Raw genomic sequence first — 27,607 nt, forward strand, 5'->3', positions numbered from 1 at the left:
CATTTGTTTCAACAGAAATTGATCGGAGAATTGATCAGAGCTGGCTCTCTATGAAGCCTTTGAGTTGATGCTAATGTGACATTTTGATCTGATTCCACATGCACGAGAATGAGTCCTCTTCATCATTGATGATTGTACTCTATCTCTTCTTCCTCTTCTTGTTCATTTATTAGGGTAATAGATAGTTCAATCTCCACAGCAGGCCTATAAATAAGCATATTTACAGCCTGTGCAGGCATGATTTGTATATTTTGTCCTTTTAAATGTTGTTATAGTGCAGCTGTTGTCTCACTTATCTAATGACATCATAAAGGGTTCATCCATCTTAATATGTATATAGTTGTAGACAAACAGGCCTGATAGGAAGTCACTATACAGACTGCTGTCACCTTTTTTTGTTTTCCTGCAGAGGTCTGCAACAGTTGGTTGTTGCTTATTGTTTCCTCCAATCAGGCCATTTGCTAATTAGTGTTCTTTGTTGTGTCAATGTTATATTTGATATAAAGTTACTTTTGTGTTCTTTTTTTAGTGTTAAGGATTTTAATGTGATTCTGTGTTCCATTCTGAGCTGCCTGATTGTGATCCATTTACCACAAAGCATGATGCTGGCACAGCTGTTCTATCACTAGTGAAGCTATAATTTAACAAGCCATTTGCTTCAAATTCGATTGTTGGATCTGATATAATACGTCAGAACCTGTGTGCGCTGTTTCTAAATATGGCACTTTGGTGTTATGTGGTCTCAGACTTTTGGACTCCACGTGATGCATCATAGGGAGTTCATTCGAGGCTTTTACTGTGAAGGCTGACGCATCCTCGCCTCTCTGTAACCGCGTCTGTTGGCTTGACGCATCTCTCCTTTCTCTCTCCATCTCTCCTCTTTCTCTCTACGCGCCGTCATCTAGCGCGGTGCCGATGCCTCGCTAAAACCTGGAGCCGCCGTTATAGGAAGGATGAGCTGCCTGAAAATCAGAAAATAAAAAAAATATATATTTTAAAAAGGCAACAGAAAAAGATTTTTTTTTTCTTTTTTTTGTCGTATGAAGGTAGTTTTTTTCTCTCCCCCTATGGAAGACAGAGTGGAAGGAGACCAACTCAGAAAGAGGATTGCATTCACAGTCTGAGCAAGTGTGTGTGTTAGAGTGTGCGCCTCCTCGGACTCCCGCTCTGTCATGTAAAACGTGAAGGTGGATTTTGGGCATGTGAAGGAGCAGGTAAAAGGTAAGACTCCTAAAGCACTAGAATAACACATGAGTTTTTATTATTGTGCAAATATTAGGAGCCTGTGCGGGTTAAATCTGTTGGAAAGATGACTCACTCATTTAACTGGCTGTTAACTCGCAGGAAAAGGAAAAAAGAAAGATATTGACACTTGGTTTCATCAGCAGAATATTTAGGCGTAGTCCTCCAAAATCTTGGTCGGGAGGTGTGAGATGAGGGTGCAAAGAGATTAAGTTAAATAAATAAATGAGAACAAGAGACCTGATGAGGTCCCCATGAGGTCTGTACTGATGAATGGAGATAAAAAGAGAGGGGTGCAGCATTCACTGGGATCACACTTTCATGTTATGAGGATAAAAATGGAGGCAATATTCTGTTTAAGAAAGGTAAAAAAAAATAAAGGTGAGTGGATGTGACTGAATTTTTTATTTTTTTACTTGGCAAAGAGACTGCACAGTGGATGACATGATGACACCAACACACTTCACAAGGTGCTTAGATGAAACCATCCCTGAGCTGCTGCTCGGTGGTGGCGGGTGGTTGGGTGGTGGTGGGGTATGACACATGCAGTGTATGAAGTTGGTGGCTGGTGCTCTGCTGTGAGTCAAAGTGGTCCTGCAGCAGAGGAACAGAGTCCTTTTTTGTTAAGCCCCCTCCACACCTCCTCCTCATCCTCATTCTCAAAACCCCCAACACCCCCACCACCCCCACCACCACAGACTCCTCCACCTCCCAGAGTGGACCACGATCTCTAAAAGCCTACAGGGGTGAGATATAGTGTAGATATATCCTTTCATGCGGATGAGTGCGTGCAAAAAATCCTCACTTTACGCACTCCTATTCTGACCTTAAGTATGAGAAATAGGACTGAATTATAAATGAGTTATGCCCTAGCCAAGGGACTCTCTCTCTCTCTCTCTCTCCCCCTCTCTCTCTGTCTGTCTCTCTCACTCTCTCTCTCTCTCTCTCTCTAGCCTCTTGTCTTGACTTCTGTGGGTATTAATTGAGTACGACATAGCTACGGTAATTGTGTGCAAATTCAATTTGGTCATTGTTATCTTCATAATGGAGAGCAAAGTTCAGGGGAAACAGGCAGGGATGCATTTGTCAGCCATATATAATAAACAGCAGCATCCAGGAACAATAGTTTGGTGAGCAAATTCCCACATCTTGTAGTCATAAATCTGGAATATATAAAAGTAGAAGTTTGCTTCTGACAAATGAATTCAGGTGCAGGGAAGTCTCTGTTGTACCTCTGGGTTTTCGACAAGTGCCGCCCCTGCTGTCTCCAAGCAAGAAGGATGCTAATGGAGGAGAGAGAGAGAGAGAGAGAGAGAGAGAGAGAGAGGATACAGGCGTTACCGCTGCAAGAGAAAGAAAGAGAGGATGAGAGAGAGAGCATGTGTCTGTAACAGAGAGAGAGTGTGTGAGGCGTTTCCATGGCAACCTATCAGGGGTGTGTTTGGTCTCTGGAGATGGTGAGGAAAGGGGGAGAAAAAGAGAGAGAGATGAGAGGCAAGGAGAGAACTCTCCTTGTTAAGGGAGGGGTGGGGAGGAGGATGGGAAAGGAGATAATGGAAGGGAGGACAGGAAGTGGGGAAGGTGGGTCTACCTCCCCATCCTCCTCTACCTCGCTTACCCCCACCCTCAACCTTCTATTGTTTGTTTGCTCCAACACTGGCAGGCTTGTCTTCCTGCTGTATACACTCCCTCTGTTCCACCTGGAAGTAAGTGGCAGAGCTTGTCATGGCTGTGTCAGAATTATGAAGTCATTTCAGGACGTCAAGGCACCAGCTGATTTTTTCTTTTGACTTTCCTCTCACTTATTTTGATGTAATCTTCAAAAGATATGACCACACATCCTGACCTCCTCAGCCTCACTTGATGAAGCTCAAACCTCCTGCAATTAATGATCAGACTGATGATCAAACTAGCAAGTTAACATCCCACACATAAACCAGCTGGTGGCTTCTTGACACTTTTATTTCTGTCAGATGCTGGCAATAGTTTAGAAAAGCAACATTCAGAAAAGCAATTTCCTGTCTACTGATTCTATTTATTGGTATTAGCTAGATTGCATTAGAAATCACGAGCCAAAAGGAAGGGCTTAGCTCTTGAACTGATAACATAAAAAGGATCAAATGTGTTTCAGCAACAAGTGTGGCCTGAAGATATTTTCCTGGTAATTTATTAGTGGTTTGAAAGTGAAGATAGAACAGGAAATAAGGGGCGTCAAAGGTCAGCAGATGGACATGAGCTAGGCGTGGTGCCACTTGATTTTAGAAAGACAATTTTAATCCGGCCCCAAAAAATAGAAATTAAGCAAACATCTTAAATTCAGAATCCAGATTATTATTATAAGGAGATAATCCATTCATGATTTATTCACACTTATGTAATCCAGTTGAATGGTGACACTGAGCTGCGTTCAGGTTACAGGTCCTCCCGCAGATAATGCGTGGTTATTATTGATGGATCTTAAAGTAAACCTGTGATCAGTCACACTGATTCCTATTGAAAGTGCATGCAATTAATCAGAAAATCAATAAACCACAGTTGGTGTCAAACCTTTTCTTAGCATATCAATGCACACATTAAACTCATTGTCTCACAATCAGCCATTATGATGACAATAAACCAACAGCTGGCTGCTGCTGCTGAATGGCACTATTATTATTATTATTATTACGGGGGACTTGGCAATTTTACACCGGAGTGATTTAATTGCTTAATAATTACCTCGTGAGTTTAATTTTTTTCTACTATATAAATAATAAATATCATGTTGTTAAGCAGCTACATCTCAAGTCTCAGATGTTGGAGCATCCCATAAACACATAATCACGCTTTATGATGGTATAAGCCAGCATTAGAATTACAGGGAGGTAATAAGGATTAAAAAAAAACCGATATGAAGGATTACATTTGTGGATTTTACTTTAAGACATCATTAATTCAGGCCTGCGTAAAGTAATTGGCCCTCAGATGATCGCTGCATGGTGACATGCTTTTCTGTATTTGTTTTTGCTATATGCAGTTAAATGTGTTGGTCATATTGAACACGGCAGAAGTTTCATATAATAAAATAGGTTGTAATGCCTGTTTAGTGGAAAGCAAGAGATATAGAAGTTATGACAGCATATGGCCAAACTAAATGTTCCCAGTATGTATGTACAGCAATCTGTATTCTGAATACAGATGTGTGTCCAAAGTAACACACAGAACAGCGAGGGCTCTCTCCAGACATATCCCCTCAACACATTAGCGATGCAGTGAGCTACGGAGCGCTCGGTTGTTATTGGAGACGAATTTTTAGTTTGACAGGGAAGACAAGGCTAGTCTGTTGGGCCCTTTGCTGGAGTGTGATTAGCATTGCAGATGCTGCTTTCTGTAGGCGTCGGTTTCAACAAACTCAAGCCCCCCCCCCCTCCAATCTCCAGTGCATGATTAAAATGTAACAGTGGTGCGTGGGAAATTCACAAGAGCAGAATTATGCTCTGACACTCAAAGAGGGTCTATTTTTTGCTCAGGTGTATGTTGCACCTCCTCCTGCACACGCACGCTCTTTTGCTCTTTGTCTTGTGCATAAACGCACACAAGGGCTCGACCTGTATGGGGTTTTTTTTCAGCGCTGGAGCCAGAATTGTCTCAAAGCTGTCAGGAGACATTATTTTCTGCAGGTATTCGATCAAAAATGAGTGTGGAAATGTGAACAGGGTGTGAAATGAGAGTCTCATGATATTCATAGGAAAACTAAGGAAAAGAAATGAGCGCTGACGAGTAATAAGCATAATTTGCAGGTATAATCATAATAATAATAATCATCATCATCATTGTCCATACTCATGGAGATAATAACAACCATCTTCACACTTATGTAACCCAGATCCATTCATTTTTATGGTCCTCCCACAGACAGGCGGTAGCTATTGTATTGATCAATATATGAGTAAATATGTGATCAATCAAACCGCATGATATTCGTTACTATGGACAACAGTAAGAAGCTGGTTCTTAATGAAAGCCTGCAGGATCGGAGCCATTTATCAGAAAGTCAATATACTGTATTGGTGTCAAACTACTGTATACACACACACACACACGCACACACACACACACACACACACACACACACACATAGCTGAATCCAGATCAGTGTGGTTCTCTGTGTGTAGGATGAGGTAGAGTATTTTTATCTAAGCTGAGATAACTTGATCCGCTCGCACATTTCTGCCTTTCAATAAAATGCTACCTGTGGCGACCTCCACTCGTTCTGTACTCTCCTGGCCTGTGTTGACCTGCAGAAGTTACAAACTGCATTAATAACATATATTTTGTTGCAGTCAATTCCCTGTGTACCTCATTTTTGTCTTTGTCTGCTGGAAACTGCCCCCCGGTTGTTGTGATGACTGACGTACAAAAAAAAAAAAAAAAAAACACCTTTAAGGTGCTAAAAGTCACAATGTTTATGAGTGTCTGTCACTCTTGCTGCTATATATAATCGTGCTCAGCTCTCAGCAATGTCAAGAGCACATAATGGCGCACATCCCTCCCATTGAGAAATGAGGAAAAAAAATGTAGCAACAGGCAACAGGCAGCTCTCTGGAGGACACGCTCCTGTAAGAGACACCAGTAAAAAGATGGGGGGGGGGGGGGGGGAGTTATCAGGTTAGTGTGGGCTTTCCCTCTTCTGGCATTACCCACTCTGGATTACTTAAAAGCTCTGACTGTAAAAGGAGTTTTTTTTTGTGTGTGAGCCAAACATTCATTAACATTATGTGTAGAATGTCTGCACTCTGATGTGAAGGTTTTACACCTCTGCTTTGAGTGCACACTTTTTTCCAGCAGAGGAAAATCCACCCGTACCATTGAAATGATGCAGACATATGCAGATATTATGTTACATTCATCTGAAACGTGTTTATTTTTTTCACTAAGAACCAGTTGAACAGCTGTTAGACCGCCACCTGAATGTTTACAAGACTCATAGCTTAGTAAATTTACCTCTCAAATACGGCAGTAGCCTTTTCCATTAAGTGCACAACTTTCCATATTGATTAGAAATGAGGAGATTGGCGAAAGCTACAACTTAAGGGTTTCGGTAATGACTTTTTGCAGGTTGTTTCTCCTTAAAAACATGTAAATAATCTTTTCGAAAAGCTACATTAGCCTTATTTTATTGGTCTATTTCTCTACTACAGTGCCAACACTGGCGTGGCACCGAAAATCAATGTGTTTTTCTCAGCTCGTTGTAATATGAGGTCGATATTTCAGTCCTTAAAAACAGAAAATGTGTGGATTTGTGCAAAAACAGATCTTCGCTTAAACACTTAGCATGTTTTTAATGCCTAACCATAACCAGTTGTTTCCAGTTGAGGCAGTAATTATAAAACAAAACTTAACCATTGGCAAAACTAACAAACAACACAGCTCAATGTATTAGCTCGACTTGAAACTCGGACTCCTGATTGAAAGCAGGCTGTACTGGTCCCACGATCATGTGACGCTGGGCAATATGATCATAGTATTATCAACCAAATGTGTGTTTTTTCATGCGGAGGTGTTGATTTCTGTTGGTGTCTAGTTGTAAGTTTTTAGGGAGTAGCACACATTATAGGACAAAAGGTCAAACTTGTCATTATGCTGAAAACATTCTATTCTTTTGCAGGTTTTTGCATCAGACAAGCAGGAGAGGAAAGGAATTAAATGTGACATAAGCCAAGAGCCAGATTTGATATGAGAATGTCAGAGTACCCGCCGGCCCTCCCGCCCTGCGCCCTCATCTTTCTCTTTCCCATTCTCGTATTTATTTCAGCAGTGAGGTCTGAACCCTGCATCTCCAGGATTTCTGCCTGCATCTGGCCCACATTCTATCATTAGCTCCCTCGACCTCACTCCTGCTGCCTCCCTCCATCTCTCATGCCCCGGCAAATTTACTTTAGTCACCTGCACAACAATAAAACCAAAAAGATAGAACCGCATAAGGGCGAAATAGATGGCACGTTGTGCAGGTGATAGAAAATCCAGCCCAGAGGGGTGTCTGGAACTAAAACAAAAAGGGGAGACAGAAATGAGAGAGGAAAGGTTAAAAAGAATTGGATAACAGAGCGGAAATTATTGCAAAAGTCAACAGGGAGGCATTTTGGAATGTCAATTCAGGTCCATGAACAGCTCAGAATGAAGCAGTGGGAGGTGGCTGTGATTGAATTAAGATGTTTATTTTATCATAAGCGCATTAAGTAAAGAGATATTTAATCAAATCTCACCATTTGTCATGGAAACATAAATAAATAAACATTATATTTATATTAAGTGTTTTCATTTCATGTGTTAACAGCAGCAGTAAAAGATAAATGGAAAATTATCCAATTTATAGGCTGTGATTGTTATCATGCAACATAATAACCAAGGAAGGCAGTAAAAAAATAGACTCCATATATATTACACTTCCTGTTTCAACCGGGGTGCAATAAATGCTAGCGGGCGATAGACAAACACAAATCAAACTGATTTCCTGACATTATATGCACGGTAATAAAAAGCACTGCTGATTTCCTGTCATTTATGATAGAGGGACCAGAGCCGCCCGCTGTTGCACATTTCAGAACAAATATTGGTTCAATCTGAAATGGTCAATATGGCTTTATTCACCTCTGTGACAGGATGCAGGCTGGCTTCACAGTAATAGCACAAATAGAAAACACTGAGTGCAGGCAACAAACAGGTTGTTTGTTCCAAGATAAAAAGTGGGGAACAGAGCTGGGCGCTCCCAGGGAACACCTGCTATACTGTAGTAACGACCCTGTCAATACCATTGGCCCAGTGAGCTGTGCAGTCTTAATGCACTCACCCCCCTCCTCATCATTATAAAGCACTTCAAAGTACACAAAAAGCCATTAAACCCACAGCCTAGCGCCATGCCTGCATGTTTTTTTTTTTGCATTTGTTTTTTTTTTCCAGTTGTGGAGCCTCTGGCCACTCAGCTGTCCTGGTGTGTGGACACCAGTGCTCTGACTGATCCTCTGTCTGAGAGCACACTCCTTGCCGTGGGGGTCGTTTGGCTGGTTGACGGCCAAAGCCACAGCTTCAGAGGGGTTTTTTTTTTTTTTTAGAATGACAGCATCAGCACATGCCCTGCAAAAGCTGTGTTCTTTGAAACAGAGCTAACATCTAGATCAGCCTTTGAAAGTGTTATCCCCCTTTGGTTTTTAGTTTATATTTATTGGATTAATGTGTGACTTATTGACTGGAACCACATGCTCTAAGGACACCCAGATGAGACATACTGTCCTAAGCATCTGGCAGGCTTCTTCATTATTTTGTGGAAATGAGTAAGTGACCTGTGAGTTAATCTAATGTTGTTTTTATATAATTATGATGGTACATTGTGAGCAACTTTTTTTTTGAACAAAGTCACCATAAGTTTTTCTCCTCCCAATTAAGTGTGACCAGTAATATCTGCTCAAATGCATCATGGAGGAGCATGTCTCTGGATGCATCAAATAAGAATAAGTCGCAGCCAAGATTTTTCATCAGTAAACGTCACTTTATCTGACTTAGCAGAAAACGTATTTACAGTGTAGACAAAAGTGCAGTAATTGCATTCAGATTCCATTCACATGCATTGTATTGCAGTCACAGCAGACATCTCAGCAAATAAAACTGAACTGTTGCCAAGAGTGGCACAAAACTGATTGAAGTATCTAGATATATCCGGATAGTTTTTTTCTGAGTCTGAACAATGCGAATCCGGATATATCCGGACTGATTCCAATCCACCTCTCAGAGGTGGATCTACCCGGATTGGCTTACATCTGGCTCAGGTCTGAATGCAAATGTGGCTAGCGAATCCCACTAGTGATGTGATACTTCTGGTTCGTGGGGACAGTGTCCGGGTCTCGTACAAAAACCGTATGTAAACAACGGTCGAACTACAACAGCTTTGCCCCAAGTGTATTTACCACAGGGCTACAAAGGAATAAACTGCGTTTTGAACTGAAAGACCGAGCAACATGGGACAAAAAAATGCACGATGCATGCGCACATGCGGTCCTGAACGGACTCTGTATATTACGAGGCGCCACCTAGCGGTTTGGAGGACAATAAAGGGTTAAGCTGGACTGAGCGCGGACAAGCATGTGTGATTTTCAGATTTGAAAATAGGTCTGAACGTATCCAGCTTAAAGGCTATCTGGATTCAATCCTACTCTAGCTGGATTGACTTTCTCCAGTGTGAACGGGGCCTAAAACACCTGTAATTCCAGCCTGCAGTGATGCCACAGTAGCCATCTGTAGTAAAGCAGGAATAATACTCCCTCTCTGCCTACAGTGCAGATGTGTATTCATTCTGATTCTTTATCCTACATCCCGATGAATGTTCAGATAGCGTTTAGATTGATAACACGGCTGCTTGAATGCAGAATTTTCAATAATTTGTTGTTTATGCTTGTTTGACAAAATGAGAGCATTTGCTGTGGCGTGCTGTAATATTCTTGCAATCCAGCTGGCAAACACACTGGGATAAATCAAAGCGTCTCGCTGTGTAATTGTGGAATAGCACAGAGTGTCTGGTGAAAGACATGCTTCTGCAGAACAAATATTCTGCAGCTATCTCGACGTTACACTCAGCGTAGCGCTGCTGGGACGGTGACAGTGTGAGGAGAGAGAACATCCTGACTTTGTTGCACATTTTCTAATCTTGAAAATGTGCAACCATTCCTCCTTCACTGTGTTTGTCAGCTTCTTTGGGGATTAATTAGCATAGCAGCATTGAAAATGGGTCCACAGCAGTAGAAGGCTGTCCCTTATTTCACACGCTGTTAGTGGGCTGACATGGAAACAGACAGCTCAGGGTTCAGGGATCAAATACACGTTACACCTTATTTACACGTTTCTGCATTAATACACAAAATAATGGAATTCAGGAGAACTGAAAGTGCTGTTTAACATAAAATGTAAATCTCAGAAGATCTGCCGTGAACACACGCTCTGAAGTGTTTAAACTTAACAAAAAACCTGTGAGTAGATTCTGTTTTCTTATCGACACATTTTAATTAGAGTATTTTAAAGCTGTAAGCATTTCCCCTTCAGTGTTAGGTGACAGCAGGCCGTTAACAGGTGGGTATTTACAGGTACAAGTTCACTGAATGTCACCACTATAATACCTTTTATAACTCGTTTCCTCTGACATTTATCGCACTGTTTTGAATTTGCATAAGAATCATTCTTAAAGGGCAGTTCATCCCAACATCAAATGACCTGAAATGTATCTATATGTTCTATAGTTTATAGTATATCACCATAATGATGTTTGCCCTGTCTATAGTATATTATGATGGCACTTATGAGCTTTTTACTCGTGGCATCCATCCATCCATGAGGGTTACAGAGGAAGAAGCCATTGATGTTTATATCCAGCCACGCTATCTAAAGCAGTAGCATGATGATGATAAACAGCTCTGCAGGAAAAATATGCACACTTGGATTCATAAGTGAGATAAGTATCACTTTGATAAATTGTCAAATTGTGGGCATGGTGTGATCAAAATCATGACAGAATTTATAAAATAACTCTGAACGTGCTGATTATGAGATCTGCATAAACCTGGAGGGTTATTTTGGATGTTGTCTGTACCACACCTTCTTTCTTTGGAGACACGGTTTGTTCAGTAAGTCACCCTGGGATTCATTAGCGGCAGAATGATTTTTACCTGACGAGCGTTGTGCTGGAGTTCTCACGAGATTTCAGTGTGAGATACAGTACCTCATTAATCCTTTGTTAACAGTAAAGGGATTTCTTTTATGACGCAATGTTGTAATTGTCCTGTTTGTTTAACCCATTTTTGTAATGCTTTACACTTTTCTCAAAATGCACTGCCAATGCCGGCATGCAAAAAATATTGAAGAAACGTGAATCATCATGCAATCTGTTGCTAATCACCTTCTGAAAAGTAAAAAATCCAACTTAAATGGTTGTATAATGTTTCCGGCCACTTATCAGCGTTAATGGATCTGTAAAGTAGTGGTGGTGGAGGAGGGAGGATGGAAGGGTGGAGGGGGACCAGCAGGGACCACTCAGGGTACCAAGACATGCACTATAAGTGCACTCAGTGTTTCTGCACAGACGTGGGCTCAATCACAGTGCTTTTTGTCTTACTTCATCTACAGAGAAATGAGCAGTCAAAGGTATCATCAAGAATCTCATCTTCAGATATTTCTATTTTTTCATCATCCAATAACTAATAAACAACTAAATTAAATGGAGAAGGACAAAAATATCTTCTCCCCCACCAATTTTTTTTTAAATAATCCATCATTTGTTTAAAAAAATGTTGTTTTATTTGTCAAAAACACCTGTACTGTTACCTATTTATTATATTAGGGTCTAGAAAAATGCCTGTGATAGCTGGAGCAGCTGCCGCTGTTCCCCTGTGCTTCATTGATAGAAAATAGATGAGGTGTTAATGGATGAGTGCCACCAGTTAGCCGTCTCTATCCTATGTGAGACATGGGCTTTGCTACAGAGGCCTCTTTGTCCGCGGCTTCTTTGTATTGATTTTCTGGCATATGCTATGTTTTCTTCTGAATGGTACAATTTGTTAGATTCATAATGCCAGGACGGCTTTGGACGGTGCATACACCCAGAGTCTGCTGAGGGACATGAACGGAGCCAAAAAGGAGTCGAGCTAAATGATTTTCTGTTCTACTTTCTCAGCTGGATGGTCGTTTTTTTTTTTTTTTTGTTCAACTCACTTCTCCTCAAGGGATTTGCTTTCTTTGGGGGGGTGGGTACCAAGCGTTTAGCTGGCTACATGAGGGAAACAGTGTTTAAACACATACAGTAATAGAAGTTCTCTCCAAAGCTCCCCTGCCTTCCAGATGATGAAGTCTAAGCATTGTGCAGCAGTAGAAGAAATTTTCTTCCCACTTAGTCACGCTGCTTTCAAGTGAATATCTGCGCTGTGTTTTGGAATATATTTATGTGTGCATGTGAATATGAGTTATGCTGGGATTTCACTGCATTTAGCGAACATTTAAGCTCACTCTATCCCCAACAGAGTTCACATTTGCCAGGTCTGTGGCTGTGTTTCCAGGCAGCCAATTATTTTGCATGTGCAAAAAAAAGGCAGGTAATATCCTGTGAATGCTTCCAATATAAGCTTGCACTCCCACTAATTTGAACACTCTTACATCAAGTCTGTGGATCTGTATTCCAGCATAAAGAAATCACAGGAGAAGAGCTCCTGACTCAGTCGCAGACAGCCTCAGGCTTCTGTCGCTGTCGTTGTTTAGAAATCCACAACAAGTACACAGCAGCTTTTATTGCTTCCTCACCTAAAGAAGAGACATTAGGGAAATTAAGTAATATTTGATTGTTACCACTGGTCAGTGTGAGATAAAGCTATCCTGAGGAACATCCTTTAAAGTGTTCCTAAAGTGTTCTTAATTATAAGAGACTTTACTGAATCTTATATGGAAAACATGCAACATTTTTTTTGCTTAAATATTCATCTTTGTGTGTGTGTGTGTGTGTGTGTGTGTGCGTGACCCTTGATCTGTAGCTGATTTTCTCGTGCTCCCACTAAATGTTCGTCACGCTAACATTGTTCATGTGCAGCGGGGTGCCAGGCTCTGTCAGAGGAAGTTGACGGAAAATGACTCTTTCCCTTTTCACTCCAATGTCACCTTGGCCGTCACACTGACTTGAATTCGTTGGGAGCTGCTGGAGTGAATTCTCGGAAGTGACGGTTGAGATTGCTAATCCGTCAGACTGATTTGGTGACAGGCGAAAGTGCTAATCCTCCTGTGTTATTCAGTGCCAGTGAGGACTGCCTAATCCCTCGCTGAGGGTCTGATGTAAAATAGAGATGACGCTAACTAAACGGCTCTCTAGGAAAATGAACGGAGCGGGAAAGGTCTGGGAGCGAGTTCATAGCTTCCAGTTTCAGCACAGCCAATATTTACTGCTCCTCTGTGTTTGTTTTCTCCTAAATACTATTTGATTCTCAGCCTGAAATATATCCGTGTGCTGATTGACAACATCGGGGAAACATTGTGTTTGTCGGGCAAATAGTAATTATCTGAAACATGCAGGGATTTAGCACGCTTTAGGAGAAGCATCAGCTACATAAATGAAACTTTAACTACAGAAATAGGTTCAGTTTTTTTAAGCCACCATGACAACCTGTGATCATGAGCTCCATTTTTTGAATAAAAATACCGAGCACAAATAGACTTGTCAAAAGCCATTTTTCATTCTGCATTTGGCAAAAGTTTACTCACATAAAGTCCATTTACTGGGGGAGGGTTTGAATGCAGGCGATGCTGCTGCATCACACACGCGGTCTTAAATGCAATCTGATCTGAAGCTGGTGAGAACATGTTGCGGCTTTGGCACAAAACGTCCACATGAGTTCTAACATCTGTCTGATAAACTGGCTGCTCTGGAGATCCGCCCAGAATTCCGACTTTCATCAGGTTCTTGTTATTAATAACTGCTAACAGGCAAAATTACTTTCCTAGATGGTTTGGAGCTGAATACAGAGAAAATATCAGGTCCCACGCTGACGTAGTTTGGAAATGGAGGAGACGAGAGGGAGTGTAAGTTCTAAGACCAGAAAATTGAGAGTGAGAGCAAATCCTTTGGCAGCTAATCAAGAATGAGCTTAAAATGAAAAGCTAGTATTAATTACAAATCTGACAGGAGTGTCTGGCTTTGCTTTTTTATACTATATATACCTAATGTAACACAGACAATGCCTTCCATCCACTGAAATCACTCATTTTTATCAGGAAATCATGAGTCACTCACTGGCTGTACCCACACACTTTCTTTGAATCTAATTATCGGGGACTTCTTTTCAAAATGCAGAAGTTAATCATATAATTATCAGCACCCTGCTCCAACTACACTATTATTAAATGTGGACCTCTCACTTGGAATGGTGGAGAATGAGCCTGAAAACTCTAAAAATAGCAATTATAATGTGATATATAACAATTCATTATAATACTTAATGAGTATGAGGAAAGAAATTAACAAAATTTTAAAAAAATAATTTGACATTTCAAACAATAACAGGCTGGCTTAGTCTAATAACACATTATAATTCATTCCCTTTTGAAAAAAAAAATCATAATCATCAACCAAACTGGTCCATCATATAGTAAACTTAATTTTAGTCATGAGAAACTCAGCGAACTGAATGAGAACAGATTTATTATAGCACAATAATTTCAGAATGTGCATTGGCTTCCTAGACCCCAGCGTGAAGACCACATCCTAAAGGGGGGAAGCACAGGAGGAGAGGCTGCATGGAATACCCCCAGGGTCTAGACCTGGTGGTGGTGGAGAAGCTGGAGAGCAGGAGAGAGGAGGCCTTGAACTGGCATGAATCTGGTGGTGCTTGGGGTGGAGGAGGGTTGCCGGAGTCGATCAGAAGGCAGCTGGAGGAGAGATGAAAGACTTTTAAATTTCTTGCTGAGCTGTGATTGGGCAGGAGAGGGACAGATCGACAGCTGATTGGTGTGGGAGGTGCTCAGGCAGAGCAGTGGAGTGAGAGATAGAAGGAGAGAGAGAGAATGGTGAAGGGGGAGAAATTAGGGAAGCCGATAGGGATAAATGATGAATGACGTAAAACAGAGTCTTCCTGATTGAACTTATGCTAAGAGCTACATTCCTGTATTGTTATGTGTGCTAGCTGTTTCACCTAATTTCCAGCATGCATGCTAAGCTCAGTGACTCCCATGACTCCTATATCTCCAGCTTCAGGTTAATATCGCTCTATCTCACTGATCTGACTTTGTATCCATTTCTCCAGGATGATTATTGCGTCAGGCAGGTTTTATTGATTCTTATCAAAACCTCCAATCCTATGAACAGACAAGTCAATTCATTTATGTTTCACCCTGTATAGTGAATAGGAATGCTTTATTTATGAGGTTTCTCACTGTTTTCGAATGTGAGTAATTCCCATTGTTCTCATTTCCTCTGAAAATCCCGAGGAGCATCTGTTGAATCTTAAAATCAAGGATGGACTTAAATCAATACTTGGGATCAATATGGGCACCATATAATTGCAACAGCGCCCTTAGTAGGACAGTACAAATGCCTCCCGTGAGTTTTGTGGCAAACCATAAAAAAAAAACATGGACAACAAGAGATAGAGCTTGGAACATCAGCAGGCTCCTTTTTCCCTTTTTATTTTTAGAGATAAGAAATAGATGTAAGTTAACACTCGACCTTTTAAATAGCAGCACCTCTTTGTCGTCACTGCGCGGCGTCATCTGAAACTTTGAAGGTAGCCACGGGACTCACTTCACCTTTTGATGCTGTATTGTGTTTTTTCTTATTGTGATTTTCTGCTCTTGAGTCAAAGCTTATGCTGTATGTGGGCTATTCTAGCATTTTTCTTTTTTTTAATATGGTTGTTAGGATTTCACACAAGCTTAACAGAAGATAATCCTAACCCCTTATACCCCAGCTGCAATAAGCTTTTGGATGGCACTCCTACAAACTGCTGAAACTTGGAACTAAATGAAAATTCAGTTTTGAAACACATTACACATAAACTTGTTTGCAGAAGATACGATTATTCGAATGGGAGGGCAGGAACAAACTGGTGTAATACGCTAAGACAAATCTCATTTTAGTGAATGAGAGAAATGGGGAGCCTATGAATCACTGGTGGTATACATGTACCATGAAAAATGGATGAGTTCTACCTCCCGAGACTAAAATTAGACAGAAACCTAATATGGTGAGTGTCCTTCAAGTAACACCCTGATTTATAAGCAACAACAAGAAAGAGAGTGAGAGAGATAAGAGGGGGGGTGAGAAAAATCTGCTATTCCACCAAAGACTTTTGGAGTAGGTATAGGAGAATGTAATGCCTGTGGACGCACCATGGAAAATCTGATTATTTCTTCTTTTTGTGGGAAACCTAAGCAGCCATTGAAATGAGGCAACGGCATCTTTTCAGGCAATCATTTCTCACAGCATGATTACTCTGCGACTGTCCTTCTGTGACAACGGTGCTAAGATAGAATATAAAGTGGCATAAAGACTCAAGCAGAATGTAGTATGAATATTGATGCCCACTTTACAGTACTGTTAGATACAGATTCGACTGCGGGCTTGTTTAAAAAAAGTGGAATCATTTGGTAGGCAGTTAATAACTACTTCATTAATTAATAAAAAAGTAACTTAATGGACGCTTTGCTCCTTGAGCTTCAGAGGGCAGCACAAACTATTAAAATTTAAAACAGCAAGATTAATGGCTAATTCATTCATCAGTTAAAGCTCTTTTCCCGGTGTCTATATTACTGTAATTAGGTGGAAAAAAAGAAAGAAAAGACAAACACTGCATTTTGTCATTTTTCCTCACATCTTTCTTCAAATTTGTAAAATTTGGCAGTGCAGGAAAATTGAAAAAAAATACATAACATACTAGCCTTATAAATGGTGGCAGTGGCATTGGAGTAGTACACAGCAAATTCACCCTCAGGTTCACTGTGATCTGCAGAGTCATTCAAAACGCAGACAAAAATGCTGTTCTTCAAATTTTTTTAAGTATGTCCTCACAAAAAAACACCACATTTCGATAACCAATAATACGTCAGTAATGTCCAAGAGTTTAAATCAAGGCAACTGGACTTAAGGAAGCCAAGTGGCTTCTTCTGTTCTGCTACTATTCTGGTCGTTAACTGACCATTAACCAACTAGAGGGATCTTAGTCATGTGAATTCCTGCAAGATCCACCCACAGAGGTCCTGAACACATAAAACTCAGATTCCCAACCAGAATAGTAGCAGAACTGAAGAAGGCACTTGGGGGGAGTGGTAAAACGCCTTAAAAAAACAATCCTTGAGTCCAGTTGCCTCGATTTAAACTCTTGGAAATGACCTGGATGAATAAGCATCCACAGATATACATCAGTAATAGTACATCCACCGTATAAAACACATGGTTACATGCTAACGAAATGGATGTTACCCGATAACAGGTCAGGACCAATACAACCACAAGGGTTAAATAAGACTGTTTGCAGTTTTAGTTTTTAATCTGCATTAAGTTAAGTTAAGACATTAAAACAGGGTGAAGGGTTATGTAAAGATCATCTTAAACACACAGATTCAACACATTTTAGTGTAGAGGTGCAGTCAGAGAATGCACAAAATGTGTGTACTTCTGGGCAGATGTTCATTTAACTTACAAAGTGAATAAATTAATTACCATATAGCTCTGTAGATGTGTTTAATTGGTTGATATTGGATGGCTGATTTAGTTCACCTGCCCATAAAGCTGAACCGATGCTCACTGTTCTATTTCTTCCAGCTTGTATTTGGAACATTGATGCTCCACTTGAATTGGCTTGTGTTTAATGGATCCTTGTCACATTCTTTCAGTCAGTTTGTGTCTGTCTTGTATGACATAAAAGGTTCAATTTTAGTTTAAATATTTCAGCCTGACAAACAGCAAAATGCATCTCACTGCTCATCCAGCTGGTGGAGGAACATAATGTTCACATTATTCATGTCCACAGCGTGGTGGCTCTGTTACAGAGCATGCCACTGTTTGCACTCTTTGTTTCAGATCTGAAGGCTGAGTAGTGCAGAAGCACAATACGGGCCCTCCCCTACTGTCTATCAGTATAAGCAAACACTGACTTAGTATTAACTTGACTTGTTTCTTTTTTTTAAATCCAGAGACTGCAGGGTAAAGCAACGTCCCTTGTGAGCTTGCAGCACAGCAGACGTACAACAAGCCACATGGTGAAAAAGACAGGATACGCTGGCTGTTGATGGCTCAACAAGCCACCGCTTCAGAGGAAACATGGGCAGTGGTGCAGAAAGGAGCTGTTTAATTGGCAGAATTTGAATGCACAAGCTCTAATTAGCCGAGAAGAGCGCGGCTCAGCTTCGGAATCCCAACAGCAACCTGAAAACTCTGCTGACATTTTGCACTCTGCAGGGTGGTCAGTGGCTGTGCCGCGATTCCTAGAATAGAAAATGCATTTGGCTTGTTAGTATTTGTGGTGAATACACAGTGAATTATCATCAAGCTGAACTCTGGCAACACTGAAACCTGAAGGTAATAGCGATGCCTTCCTGGTGCTTTTGCAGTAGTTGCATAGTTTAACAGCTTTGAACCTTAAACATACGATTGTCTTTCTAAACAGTAAATGACTAATGGCAGACATGGAATTTTTTACTTCTTGAAAAGAACGCCTGCATGTCTTTTTCATTTAAGTCGCCCTCTTAGCATCTTAATTGTGTTGCCACACATATATTCAAACAGCATGGTCGCTTTCAGGTCAATTATCATGCAGAGTCTATGTTCACACTGCGACAATAATCACTTGCATGTGAACTTCCTCATGTGAAATAATTCCATTATTCATGGCACTGTTATATTCGGAAATGAACAAAGAAGAACAGTCGGGCCTATGTTAAATATTTAAAGGAGAAAAAGTAGTATGAATGAACACAGTATACGTTTTAAGACTTTGGTGATATAAAGTGACGAATAAAAAAAATAATTTTATTTTTTTAATCTGGCAAACAAGTGTAAAATGTGCATCACTGTCCTTTGCAGTAGTAGAATAATAATGGCTTCTTTCCAAGGAACTGGGTGGAAAGAAAACATGTAAATGAATTCAAAGCCTTATGTGGGCGGAGGACAGAGGATTTATAGCAAAAAAGATTATTATGCACACTTGTCCTTACCAGGAAAAGATAACATAAGGTTGATATTTCACACAGAAATGTGCACATCTCTAAGAATTCATGGAGACTGGGATTTGTGGAGACTTGTTGCAATGGAAGCTAAGAGAACGGCTTTTCTCAGACAATGTAAAATTACGTGTTTTTACACAAACTCTGATTACCCTGTTTTTTAATTTCTCAACCCTAACCAGTGGTTTTTAACGCTTGACTCAAATCACAGGTGAAAACGAAACTTAACATTGGGTGAAAACAAAACAGCTGGTGGTGTCAGGGGGACTCAAATTATGAACTCTTGAGTAAAGGTCTGGCACGTGGTGATGATGGATCATAATAATCAATAAATAATAATCATGGTTCTATATTGAGAACTTCCATAGATTATTGACCAAAAATTGCATTTTTTAGAGGATGTGTTGATTATACATCACAAAAAGTGTCCCATACCTTTAATATATGTCACAGTGCGACCACACATTGAAAGGGTTAACTGTAAAGGTATAAGAAAGCATTGATAGATTACACAGTAGAGGGGAAGTTAAGGGGAGGAAAGGGAGGTGCACATCCACTCAATGCAGTTCATTGTTAATTCCTAAATAATTTGGTGACCATCAATGTTGTAATTTATAGTAGTTTAAAACATGTATTGGTTGAGTCCAATTAAGTCCTCCTCAGCTGAAAATGCATTTGTTCTGCTCCTGTCAAAGGACAAAGATTTGGTAAGTGGTGTGATAATGAACAGGGATTTAGGGGTGCCCGTCTTGACAGATAGGCCCGCAGATTAAAATCAACATGTGCACCGACCATTGCCTGAGTATTACTGAGATCTGCCAGAGGAGCTGTAATCAGTTTCTCAGGCTTTACTCAGTTAAAATCACATTAGAAATCGTGGTCAACTATAGTATACAAGGGTTTTTATCTAATCTGGTAAGCGTGGCTTTCCTCATTTCTTCATGCATTTCTGCTTTATCTTCCACTCGTCGCTCTTATTTCTTTTCTCTCTCTCGCTCTCTCACTCTCACAGTGACTCATGCATCACCCTACAGCTCCTTTTCGGCTGTCAGATTTTCTACAGTTTCACTGTGACTCTAATCCAATTCAGAACCAAATCCCAAAACACTCAACCCTGTAGGCTGCCCTTCTCAATGACCCCTCCTTCGCCATTACCATTTTTCCCAGAATTCTATGGGATCTTGTATGTTTTTGTCCGTCATGTTCATGACACGGCTGGCTTCAAGTGTTTCTAAAAATATGATCAAGCTGGAAGATGGTCACTACAGAGCTACAGAGTGTAAGTGTCACGTAGTTCAGCTTGGGTCGGGCTGTCAGAGCCATAACCCTAAAATAGGCTACTGAAAGTGTTGAGTCATATGTCAGAGATGGGTGGATAATTTCACTTCAGTTAATGCTTTATTACATTTTTTGTTAGTCTCATAAGTATAGCAGATGATAATAATTATCACCATAAACTTTTGCCACCCTGGAGGGCTCTGTGTTGGGATGAGGTGGTGTCAGTTATTAAAAGGAACCCATGACAGGGAAGAGGCGCCTAATGGATGCTCTGTTCCACTGAAATTCAGTATTGCCACAGTTTCAGCAACATCACTGTTTACTGACTCTTTTAAAAGTAGGTATGATTTACTAAGATACATAGAAAATAAGTATATTTTTACATAAACATTGCAATGGGATGATGATATAAATAGGCATAAAACCAAAACAATGAACTGAAAGATGCTAAACCAGTCATTTTGGCACTTAAATGTTAGTGTTTGTTTTTTTCTTTCTGCTGTTGTTTTCTCTTCCACTGAGGTGAGCACTGAGGTGAACTGCAGACAGTGATAATTATCTGTGAGTTCTCAAGTGATTTCTTTCTTATCACACGTTCATCTTTGTTAATAACAACATCCGTGGGGCTTTAAAAGGTCAACAATATGATACATTTAAACACCTTAATTGTTGTCTATAATCAGGTAAAGCAACAATGTCCTTTAGAGTATATTTATGTTTTGTGCTACCACAATTCCCTCGCAGCTCTTGAACCAAGCAGCTTACTCTGACACTTTAACATGATTTTTTTTTTATTTTTTTTTTCCACCAGCTGTTCCCAGAAAGTCTGAAAAGCTTTTTGCTGAGAAAATAGAGCACTTATCAAAACAATCTAGCTAATCCCTGGCTAATTCTATGCAGGTGCTACTTACTATAGAGCAAAGCAGAAGGCTTCTGATGCAATTTCATTTCTTTTCTTTGTACCCATATCCAAATGTCCTATAAAGAGACACTGGACTATAAGCACATCATCTCTATACTGCTGCATGTACATATGCTGTCGGCCTGTTTAGTAGAAATCGAAACATGTCTGAAAGGCAGGTAAAAAATGCAAAGGGAGAGAGCAACTGGAGGACAGTGGACTCACTAGGGCTGCTATGGATTGTGACATCAAACAGACTGCTGGTCTTTTTAGGAGAATCAAAGCTACATCATTTTTCAAGGTTATGCACTTGTACAACTGTTGAAATAGTATTTTAATTCAAGGACGTGATTTAGAGTCTTTGGGGATCATCTAAATTTTATCAACGTCTGCATTGTGAGGAATAGAACGAGGCAGATTTTGATTGATGATGAATATGCGAACACACACAAAATGCTTTTTAGCTGGAGAAAAAAACAGAAATAAAGTGCCCCTAACAGCCTTTTTATCATATACTTTTTTCTCTTTTTCATGTGAACTCACACACAAATGTGCGCACAGCCAGACACACAACTCTCCAACATATCACCAGGCCAGTCCCCCCACTGCAGCTACAGACAACTGGACTGTAATTATTAAACAGAGAGAGGCAGGGAGGAAGAAAGGCTGACGGGTAAAGGCAGACTGATAAATACACAAAGACAGAGGCAGGCTTGTGGATGGATAATAAGGTAGAGAGAGACACAGATAGTTACCAGAGCACCAGATGGATGGGCAACAAGACAGGTCGACAAATAGCACGGCGGTCAGAATGACAGCTCGGAAACACCTTAAACTATATGCTCTGCTTTACCAATGAAACTGAATTTCAAGGAATCTATTCAATTTAGATGTTGTCTCAATGCAAGGGATAATATGAAAATATGTCACCCTCTTTACTCTATTCCGTCCTTTTTTCATTAATTTGATTGGCAGACTACACAGAGCGGATGAGAGTAAGGGTTTGTAGTTGCTGTGGCAACGGCCTGCTCTTTGTTAAAGGCTACATTCCTGGCATCTGATGTGTCTGCGCTGCGATCGATAAAAAACCCAGCCTGCAGGGACTGATGAACGGACTGGGGCTTTTTCCTAGGCCAGGCAAGACCTAGGAGAGAAAAGGAGTTAGTTGGAAGATGTGCGAGCAGGAGGACGAGGAGATAAAACATCGTTAGATAGAGAGAAAAGGAGAGAGAGAGAGATACGAGGAGATGCGAGGAGCAGTGCAGCTGAGGAGCTGGGCGGATGGCTGAGTGCTGTGAGGAAGAGTGAGCGTGCACGCTGCACGGCTCCTTCTGCCTCATCTCGGCTATTTTCTGAATGTCACTCACTTCACTATCAAAGTAAGGTATGTGTCTGTCTGTGTGTTCATCATCTGCTTACCTTGACAGGATTTTGCTTTGCGAGCTTTGCCTGCAGTCAAAAAGCTTCTTCTTCTCCTTTTTTTAAAGGCACCTTTCATAATTCTAACATTAATCTTTGCCTTCATGATGTGAGTGCATTCAAATTTCTACCGCTCACAGATGTGTCTTACGTTTTGCACACCTAATTGGCAAACATAGCCATGAGCAGAATGCAGATACTTCTGGTAATGAGGCAATTATGGTCAGCCTCTCCGTCTACATACTCATCTGTCAATTCAACAACCTGTGGCTGCCGGAAGGTGCATTTCTGTCAAGGTCTGTGTCTGTGCAAGCTGTGGCTCGCGACTCACGGCTCTCAGAGACCACAGTGTTTTACAGTTGAACTTGGCATCCGGCTCCTCATTACTCTGTCATTATATCCTCTTGCACTACAACCTCCCCCTGTGCAGTGGCTGGAAATAAGAGCTATATTTTCTGAGTAAATGTATCTAAATGCATTAAGAATTAAGTCAGAAAATCAAATTCTAATAAATTTTATTTTTAGACAGCCGCTGCATGTGTTCTCATTATGTACTGTGAAGATGTTTCCTACAGAGACATGCACCACAGAGCAACATTTTCTGAAGAAGACATGAGCAGAAGCCAAAGGAACAATAAAAGAAATGGAGCAATATATGCAGAAATGTCAATGAAAAAAAAATCTCTGATGTCTCAGTGTTGAAAGGAACGAGCCAGTGAGATGACTAGTGGGTTGATTACTTATTAAAGAGTCACATATATTTGTTGCCATTCATCCTGGAGGGGCTTTATGTGCTGGCAAACATTGCTGTGGGTTTAATTAAGCCAACACAAGCCGTCACTTCATTTCCCTTTTAGTCTGTATTTTTCTTTGAACACTTACCCCAACCCCACACACACACAGACACAGCAGCCACAAATCCACACACATTTAGCCTCTCTGCACTCTAACAAGGGTCATTTCTCGCCATTGGGCTAAAACATCTTCCATCGTCATAAAACATCTTCAGATAGCCTGCAACCTTTTGTGCTAACACTGTGATGAATGTTCACATTTTTCTGCAGCTGATATTTCTATTTTTTGCTGTGACTCGCCCTGCTGTGAAGCTTAATTTCATTATATCCAACTTGCCAGGAAAAAGGACAGTTCATTAAAGGAGAAAGGACTTGGCAATTTAAGATGACATAAAGTGTAAAAGGTTGAAAATGTATGAAGGCGAAGGCGAGGGGGTGGGGGGTGGTGCAGACAGCTGGAGTTAAGCTTCTTTAACACATTTCTTGTTCCTGTTTATGTGCTTGCAGGGCTTGTTCGTGATGGTGCTCTGTATAGACAAGAAGCCGTGCCGTGACAGAGGGCAACGTGGGTAAAAGAGACATGCGACATCCAGCCCTGCACCACTGCCACCTCTTCCTGGGCGGGGCCTTGCTGCTTCTCCTGGCCAGCTCGGCTCTGAGCTGCCCCGCCCGATGTGAGTGCTCTCCCCAGAGCAAGTCAGTTAGCTGCCACCGCAAGCGCCTGCCCAGCATTCCTGAAGGGATCCCCATTGAGACCCGTGTCCTGGACCTCGGTAAGAACAAGTTACGCATCATCACGCCGGACAACTTTTCTTCGTTCCAGCAACTAGAGGACCTGGATCTCAGCGACAACCTCATCAGCGTGGTCGAGCCTGGCTCATTTCGTTCACAGCTTGCTCTTCGTTCACTCAACTTTCGCAGTAACCTTCTTCAGCTGGTTCCTGCTGGCGTGCTGTCAGGCCTGACCAACCTCACCCGCCTTGACCTCAGCCACAACCGACTGGTGGTTCTTCTGGATCATGCCTTCCAAGACCTGCGAAAGTTGACTTCCCTTGAGGTGGGTGATAATGAATTGGTTTTCATCTCACAGAGGGCCTTCACGGGATTACTAGGACTTCAAAGCCTGACCCTGGAAAGATCCAATCTGACCATAGTCCCTACTGATGCTCTGGCACATCTGCACAGTCTGATCGAACTGCGCATGCGCTACTTGAGCATCAATTTCCTTAAGCCTTTTTCCTTTAAGAGGTTGTCTCGTCTTCGCCACCTGGAGATTGATTTCTGGCCCTGGTTGGACACGCTGCCTCCCCTCTCACTACACGGCCTCAACCTCACAACGTTGTTCATAACTAACACTAACCTGTCTGCCTTCCCCGGTGTAGCCCTGCGCAACCTGCCCTACCTCACACATCTTAACCTGTCCTACTGCCGGATAAAGTACATCCACCAGGGAGAGCTGGGCCAACTTCCTCACCTGCTGGAGCTCCACCTACAAGGAGCTCAGCTGATTTCTATAGAGCCCTTTGCATTTGTAGGCCTCAAATCCTTGCAGCTATTGGATGTGTCACAAAACCGCCTGGACTCTCTGGAGAGGGGAGTGTTTGGTTCACCAGACGGCCTGCAGAAGCTCTGTCTGGGTGGAAACCCATTAGTGTGCGACTGCAGATTGCTTTGGCTGCTCAATAGCCACAAGCCGCCCTCTTTGCAGATTCTAGACGCCCAGCCTGAGTGCAGCGCACCCGAGCACCTCCTGGGGAAAAATATCCGTGACCTTAAAGAACCTCTGGTCTCCAGGTACATGACCTGCACCAAACCACGGATTGGACCCAACACGACACAGCTGCTGATGGCTGATGAGGGTCAGCCTGCACGTCTGAGCTGCATAGCAGAGGGAGCACCTCGGCCCTCTGTGATCTGGATTACACCTCACAGGCGCTACATCACAGCCAAAAGCAGCGGAAGGGTGGAGGTTCAACCAGATGGTACCCTGGAGATCAAGGCAGCTGAGCTGCATGACAGCGGGGTGTACTTGTGTATTGCCAGTAACCCCGCTGGCAACGCTAGCCTGTCGGCCTCTTTAGCTGTGAAGAGCCTGGGCATTGGGGACCGATCTCACTATAGCAACAGGAGCTCAAACTATCTGACAGACTCTAACAGCACATGGGGGAATGGAACAGTACTGTATAACATGACAGTCCCAATTGACATTAAGACTATCATTATATCTACAGCAATGGGCTGCCTGTCCTTCCTAGGTGTGGTTGTCTTCTGCTTCCTGCTTCTGTTTGCCTGGAGCAGAGGGAAAGGACGTCATAAGAGCAACTTTGATATTGAGTACGTCCCTCGTAAATCCAATGGGGCAGCATCAGATGTGACGGAAACAAGCGGCCCGCGGCGGGTCAACATGAAAATGATTTGAAAACGATGCAGACGTCAACAACACAGTGCACACATATCAGCTGGAAAATAAAACATGTTTTTTTATTTCTATGACAGTGGATTTGTGACAAACGAAAGTGATGTACTATTATAGTGGATGTCGGTATGACGGTGATCTAGTGATGAAGTGGACATGTGAATATAAAAGTGATCTATGAAACCGTGGACGTGTTTATATGAAATAATGTTCTCATACAGTACACTGAATATAATCTATAACCAACATATCAATATGGGAGTGATAGTGTTGCACTAGGCATGTGATTCAGTGGTGATGTGATGAGTAATGATGTTGTCGACTCACCGTGACATCAAGGTGAAGGAGGGAGCCGCTGGGAGTGTCAGTGGACATCTTTGTGTGGCGGTAGAGCTATCATCGCTGCAACATGTCAGGACTAAATCGTCTAATACCCATCTTAGCTGCAGTGTGAAAGGAGCGTGTGGCGTTCATGTGCACACGCACGTGTGTGAGTGTGTGTGTGTGTGTGTGTGTGTGTGTGTGTGTGCGTGTGAGTGCGCATGTTGCATTTGTGTGTTTCTTTGTGCATGTGCACGCATTGCCTTTCTTGTTAGATGGAACAATTAAAGTGAATGATAGGGTCCAAAGCATTTTTTCCAGGCCTTCTCTCTTCTTGTTCAGTCACTGTAACAACAGTACTGTCACTGTTGAATAAAACAGAGGATTATCTATGTTTGTATGCAAAGTCACAATTAATATATTCAAAGAAAATGCTGCATAAATTTTGAAATGGGTCATTGTCTCCCTTGGAATGACTTCAGACATTAGATGGGGATTTTTTTCTAAACTCAAGGAAATGTATTAAGAAACATGTGGAGCCTGAGCTTTGTCTTCACCATAGAGCTCACCTTCCAGTAAAACAAGATGCTTTTCTTGAGGAAACAACAGTGTGCGATGCTGTTATTGCTGTGGAAGAAAGCTTCCAGCTATAGAAATGGCATGTTAAACCCATTTTATAACATAATAAATCATGGGCAGATTTTCCTGCCAGACAAATCCCTTGATATGATATAAAAGAGTCGCTGGTCAGACACAATGGCAAAGATTTACTGGCCGGTAACCTCTTTGGGACAAGACAAAGTTGAGCTTCACAGATTTATGGGTTGAATTCCCTTTCCTCTCACATTTTTCTTTGACTGCACTGCTTCAAGCTTTTTGGGGGGAGCGGGGGGTGTCCAGATTCTACCTTTAGGGGTTCAAAGGGTTTCTGGGTATTTAATAGAAGGCAGTTTGAAAGTTGTAGTGGAATCTTGTATTGTTTTTTATTATTTTATTCTTTTTTTGTTGAAAATGTTTTAAATGTTTAAGAAAAAATACAGTAAAACAAGGGCAATTCTTTGTAATGCAGGGATGTGGGTGTTAATTTGTGTGATCCTGTTGTGATAAAATGTTCAAGGTTGTATAATTGTTTTCATATGACAAATTTATGGGTATATTTTCAAAGGAAATAAATCTTAATCATACCCCTAAAGTGAGTTTTTGCTGTTTGCATTCTGTCCATATAGTGACACGTTTGTCTGACTGCATTACCAATTAAAAGTCTTACCTTTAACATCGACCAGTGCTGCTGACAGGTTCTGGTCAAACAGGAAGAGGCTGAAGTTCAGGATCCTGCATTCATCATTGTCAATAAAGTGTCAGTACAGTACTATACTGCAGACTGAGCCTGCTGGGGGCAGTAAAATAATTGCTTCTTTTTGCATTCAATTGAAGGACGTAGATTTGCTAACTTTAAGTTGCTACATACATACAAGCAATTGTGCGACTGCACTAACAGAGCGATGTCTCTGTGGTCCCATA

General features: G+C 41.4%; 1 protein-coding gene across 1 annotated transcript; it reads left to right on the forward strand.

The window, feature by feature from the left end:
* The first annotated feature begins 1,151 nt into the window (after positions 1-1,151).
* Positions 1,152-26,463, forward strand: lingo2b (leucine rich repeat and Ig domain containing 2b). The gene is made up of 2 exons (XM_028394929.1): positions 1,152-1,221; positions 23,857-26,463. Exon 2 carries the CDS (start codon positions 23,930-23,932, stop codon positions 25,766-25,768), a length of 1,839 nt encoding a protein of 612 aa, XP_028250730.1. The 5' UTR covers positions 1,152-1,221; positions 23,857-23,929; the 3' UTR covers positions 25,769-26,463.
* The last annotated feature ends 1,144 nt before the right edge of the window (positions 26,464-27,607 follow it).

Source organism: Parambassis ranga, chromosome 22 (assembly GCF_900634625.1).
Source record: "Parambassis ranga chromosome 22, fParRan2.1, whole genome shotgun sequence".
In the NCBI taxonomy this organism is placed as follows: Eukaryota; Metazoa; Chordata; class Actinopteri; family Ambassidae; genus Parambassis; species Parambassis ranga.